This window comes from Rutidosis leptorrhynchoides, chromosome 2, assembly GCF_046630445.1.
Source record: "Rutidosis leptorrhynchoides isolate AG116_Rl617_1_P2 chromosome 2, CSIRO_AGI_Rlap_v1, whole genome shotgun sequence".
NCBI classification, from domain to species: Eukaryota; Viridiplantae; Streptophyta; class Magnoliopsida; order Asterales; family Asteraceae; genus Rutidosis; species Rutidosis leptorrhynchoides.
This window is the reverse complement of record NC_092334.1, coordinates 424,757,990-424,763,180: the sequence shown is the minus strand read 5'-3', so window position 1 is coordinate 424,763,180 and position 5,191 is coordinate 424,757,990. Positions and strand designations below refer to the sequence as shown.

At 32.1% G+C, this 5,191-nt stretch overlaps 1 protein-coding gene across 1 annotated transcript; it reads left to right on the top strand.

Annotated features, from left to right (window-relative positions):
• The first annotated feature begins 1,792 nt into the window (after positions 1–1,792).
• Positions 1,793–4,829, top strand: LOC139892365 (rhamnogalacturonan I rhamnosyltransferase 1-like). The gene is made up of 8 exons (XM_071875432.1): positions 1,793–2,602; positions 2,691–2,758; positions 2,845–2,933; positions 3,020–3,185; positions 3,303–3,592; positions 3,692–3,896; positions 3,974–4,131; positions 4,214–4,829. Exons 1-8 carry the CDS (start codon positions 2,221–2,223, stop codon positions 4,461–4,463), a joined length of 1,608 nt encoding a protein of 535 aa, XP_071731533.1. The 5' UTR covers positions 1,793–2,220; the 3' UTR covers positions 4,464–4,829.
• Positions 4,830–5,191: the final 362 nt, after the last annotated feature.

Sequence of the window (5,191 nt, the reverse complement as noted above, 5' to 3'; positions counted from 1 at the left end):
ACTTTATTGACATATTAGTGGGGAAGGAAAGATGCAATTATGATTATTCACAATAATATTAGGAGCATATCAACTACTCGTATTAATAAGTGAATAAAATTAGACAAAAAAATTTCGTTGGTCCATAAGCGAACCTTTAACAGAAAGGCAATAATGGAGTTGCAGGTTTCCGACGAAACCTCGGGCCATCATCTCCGGCGATATTCTTCATGCACATTGACCCACCGGCTGGATTTTAATACGAGATTTCGGTTCTGGTTCCTATTTCTAACTGATATATGTGTTTAAAATTAGTCGGTTCCGATGTGAGGGTTGTGTAGTTTTGATCTGGGTTTATAATCGATGATTAAGATGCGACACTGTTAGTGGGTTAATATAGATATTTCAACCGAATCCTCATAATCTCCATTAATGTTGTCAATACACAAACTTTTTTTTTTCCAACGTCCCCAAATTTGCAAGAATATCAAACCTTTAGTGTTTGTTTTGTGATGAATGAATTTTTAGATATAAAATAAATTAGGGTTTATGATTTTTGTGATGTATGAGGTAAAAGGTGAAAAAAATAATTGAATGAAAAAGTAATTGAATGGATGAAAAAAAAAGCCCTCACATGATGTTCACGCGATCTTAATTAATGAGATAAATTGAACATCCGTTAACTTCTGGGTCACCCGTGAAATACTTTAATAGTTTGAGGTCAATAAAGTAAAAAAAATAAAGGTCACATATGCTGTTTAATACAAAGTTTAAGGATCCATGGGAAAATTTTGTCTAAAAATTAATGATTCTATCACAAGATTGGAAAACTGAACTTTTATGTATCACACACATGCCAATGATATATTTATTATCTATACAAAATCAAAAAAATCAATATACACCACCTCCATTCGATCTTTAACCGCTTGACGAAGTAATAACCTTCATAACACGCTCAAAGATATGGTGTCAATGACGTCTTTTAAAAGAAGAGAAAAGTAGTAGCATGACGTCATGACGTTACGATTGACGCAAGCCTAAGTGGATTTATAACCCTTTTATATATGTAATAAAATTCTCTTCCGTCTCAAGTTATTGTCTTATTTTAAATTCTGAAAGCTACTTTTTTTTAACTCCTACTTTAAATTTATTGTTTGTGTTATATAAGACTTGATAAAATTATATCAATCAAATACGTTTAAAACACATCATTTCATTTCACTTACATCAATTAATCGGAAATATTATATAACACAAATAAAAAATTAAAAGTAGAAATATAAATAGTAGTCTTATAAAAATGTACGGAGTAACATTTATTTGTAAGATGGAGGGAGTACATGAATAAAAAATAATAAACAATTACGGAATAATAGGTAACATTTTTTGTATTTTAATCGGTAATAGATGTTTATTTTGGGATTGTAAAACCAATATAAATATAAATGATCTCAAATCATGGTCAACACTATCAACATAATTTATTTTAAACATGTGGGACGTAATTTAAATGTTTTGAATTTATTCATTTAATAAAATTCAAAATCTCTAATCTAATCCATGAGTAATTGATCATTTTAAATTTAAATAAAATAATATAATTCAAAGTTCATATTTTACCTTATCAGATTAATATTAATATTAATATATTAATATTAATATTAATATTAATATTAATATTAATATTAAAGACCTAGTAAAGTATATATATTTATTATTATTATATTTTTTATAAAGCTAAAATAGAAATAAAAATAGTACATATAGTTGAACGGTAATAGCAAGTCCCCATAGATCCTGTGCACACATCACAAATACAAGTCACAAAACACCTTTGGGTCCCCTCTTTTTCTCATTCTCCGGCCACCGACAGTTTCTATAATTCCGGCCACTTTCTCACCTCTCATCGGAGTTATATCCAGCCACCATCACTTCGATTACACACTCAATTCCACTTTTATTTCTATTTTTTTGCTGCCATTAATACATTACTGAAACCCTTGGGGTCATTCTTTTATAGTTTATATATACTATATACTCCGTATATGTATAGCCATTCGAATTATGATGTATTAATTTCACTTTAAAATTTACAAAAAGTCTGCTATTAAAATTGGATCGGATTTATTTCGGATCTCAATTATTACTTTCATTTAACCGTTTTCCGATAATTTAGCGGTTTATTTGTTTTCTGTTACCCGAATCCAGATCGTAAATAATTAGGGTTTTGAGTTGTGAATGTACGGAACGGAAATGTGTAAGGTAGAAGATAGTGACAGAGATAAGAAGAAGAGTAAGAAGAGAAGATTTGTAATTGTTGGAGCAATGGGATTGAAGAATTTAAGTGAAATTAGGGTTGAAAAATTGAAGAATTATTCAATAGTGAATGCTAAATCACCTAAAATGAAGATGTGGTTAATTAGGGGGATAACTAGTGTGTTATTATGGACTTGTTTTGTTCAGTTAACTGCTTTAAGTGGTGGTGGTGGTAGTGGTAGTTGGGGTCCTAGGGTTTTGAAAGGCTGGCCTTCTTGTTTTACTCATGATTTTAATTCTAATTCTGCTTCTTTAGATGTTAAGTTTTTGCATAATCTTCCTGCTAAGATCCTTCCTCCCAAAAGTTAGTTCATTCATCTTGATTAATTTACCTTAATTTGTTACTGAAACTTAATTTATGTTACTGAAACTTAATTTTTGTTGCGATGTAGGAGTATACAAGAACAATGGTTATTTGGTGGTTTCATGTAATGGAGGACTTAATCAAATGCGTTCTGCTGTGAGTGTTATTTTACGCGATAAATTAATGAATCAGAAAGGAAATAATTTATAGTATGTGATTATGAATGTCTGTTAATGGTGCAGATATGTGATATGGTTGCGATTGCGAGGTATTTGAATGTTACACTTATAGTTCCTGAGCTGGATAAAACTTCATTCTGGGCTGATCCAAGGTATGACTTACTGACTTTTGTAGGTCTTTCGTGTATGATGTGATTCATGTTATATGATTTTGATTGTTGTGTTTGTTGAATTTTAGTGAGTTTGAGGATATTTTTGATGTCGATCATTTCATTACATCGTTGAGGGATGAGGTTCGCGTGCTTAAACAGCTTCCTCCTAGACTTAAAAAGAGAGTGGAATTAGGAATTGTGCATACCATGCCTCCTGTTAGCTGGTCTGATATTTCTTATTATCATAATCAGGTATTGTTTGTGTTCTTTCTTTCTTTTAATTCATTAATTAACTGTTTTTAGTATAAATGTATAAATGTATTTATGTATTTAATGTGCTTATTGTTTTTTGTGTGTCACTGGATTCAGATTCTGCCCTTGATTCAAAAGTACAAAGTTGTGCATTTGAATAGAACCGATGCTCGACTTGCCAATAACGGTCAACCCCTTGAACTACAAAAGCTTAGATGTCGAGTAAATTTCGGTGCTTTAAGATTTACAACTCAAATTGAAGAATTGGGCCGACGTGTTGTTAAACTATTGAGACAAAACGGTCCGTTTCTAGTGCTTCATCTCAGATATGAAATGGATATGTTAGCTTTTTCTGGCTGTACACAAGGATGCAATGATGAAGAGGTGGAAGAGTTGACTCGAATGAGGTTTGACCATTTAACATTACCAATTTGAGCAATAAAGAATAATATGCTTTTTCTCAAAATAGTGATAAGTTTTTTATATATTTTTTTTTTTTTTTGCAGATATGCTTACCCGTGGTGGAAGGAAAAGATAATAAATTCTGACTTAAAAAGGAAAGATGGTTTATGCCCTTTGACTCCTGAAGAAACCGCTCTTACGCTTAAAGCATTGGATATTGACCGTGATATCCAGATTTACATTGCTGCTGGCGAAATATACGGTGGAAAAAGGCGAATGGATACCCTTGCAGATGCGTACCCGAAACTGGTTAGCTTCGAAAAACCTTAACTTGTTTCTCAAATTATAAAGAAAAAGTTTCTGAATTTGTAACCATTATAAAACAGGTTAGAAAGGAGACTCTGTTAGGAGCAGATGATCTTCAGTATTTTCAAAATCACTCGTCACAAATGGCAGCATTGGATTATTTAGTGTCACTCGAAAGTGATATATTTGTTCCTACTTATGATGGGAACATGGCCAAAGTAGTCGAAGGCCATCGCAGGTACCGCTTTTCGTAACTTTCCATATTTAACGCTCAACGGTGGTTTTTTTTCTTCGTTTAATGACATGAAAATGGTATTCAGATTTTTGGGTTTCAAGAAGACGATACTTTTGGATAGGAGGGTACTGGTTGAATTAATCGATAAATATACAAGTGGGTCATTAAGTTGGGATGAATTTTCGATCGCTGTGACGGATACACACGCACAGCGTATGGGGAACCCCACAAAAAGATTGGTTATTTCAGATAAACCTAAGGAAGAAGATTACTTTTATGCTAATCCAGAAGAGTGTTTGCAGCCGTCAGATGATGAACCAATGAGCATCCTATAAACATGGCTTACTGGATTAATTTTTTTCTCTGAATTACAAGATTATTATGATCCTCTGCGATGGAATTGGTCTGTGTGTGTCGAGTATATGTTCAAAATGTGCGGATACAAACGCATTTTGGCGGGACTGGTGTTGAGAGATGCCCGCAGACTACAATCTTTCCATAATTAGAAATATTTCGTTTATTATTACTACTGTCATGTTTTCTGTTATATGTATGGTTAGTTATATTGTCAATAAGTCTCAATTCATGTATAGAAAAAACCACCCTGACATTGCAGGGCTATCAAAAAACTACTAATTATTTATACAGAGAGAGTCCAGATTGTTGGTATGTTTTTGCAAGTAGTTCCATTTTTTGTTTCATACGCAGAGGTTTTATTGTTATTGCCATTGCCAACTGTTTGATTTGTGCATATGGATTGTAAACTTCTAAAGTCTACTATTATTATAATAATATATCCTAATCATTGTACCATATATTCTTTAGGAATTGTTTAATGAATACATTCCTAAATAATGCAATTAAGAATGATTGAAAACCAGAAACACATTCCTTGAATGGGATTTTTTTGGTGGTATTATTCAAATCCACACATCTGTCATTGGATCGACTGTATCTATATGATAGCGATGTGAGGGTTGTTGACCTTTAACCTTCTAGATATATAAGCACAGTAACAAGTGGATAAAAAAATTTCATTTTGTATATGCTAAACACGTTTGCG

Excerpts from the sequence above, each read along its gene's own strand:
- LOC139892365 (XM_071875432.1), top strand. The coding sequence starts at position 2,221 with ATGTACGGAACGGAAATGTGTAAGGTAGAAGATAGTGACAGAGATAAG. Across the intron at positions 2,759-2,844 it reads TTAATCAAATGCGTTCTGCT|ATATGTGATATGGTTGCGAT; the intron begins GTGAGTGTTATT and ends TTAATGGTGCAG. Across the intron at positions 2,934-3,019 it reads TCATTCTGGGCTGATCCAAG|TGAGTTTGAGGATATTTTTG; the intron begins GTATGACTTACT and ends GTTGAATTTTAG.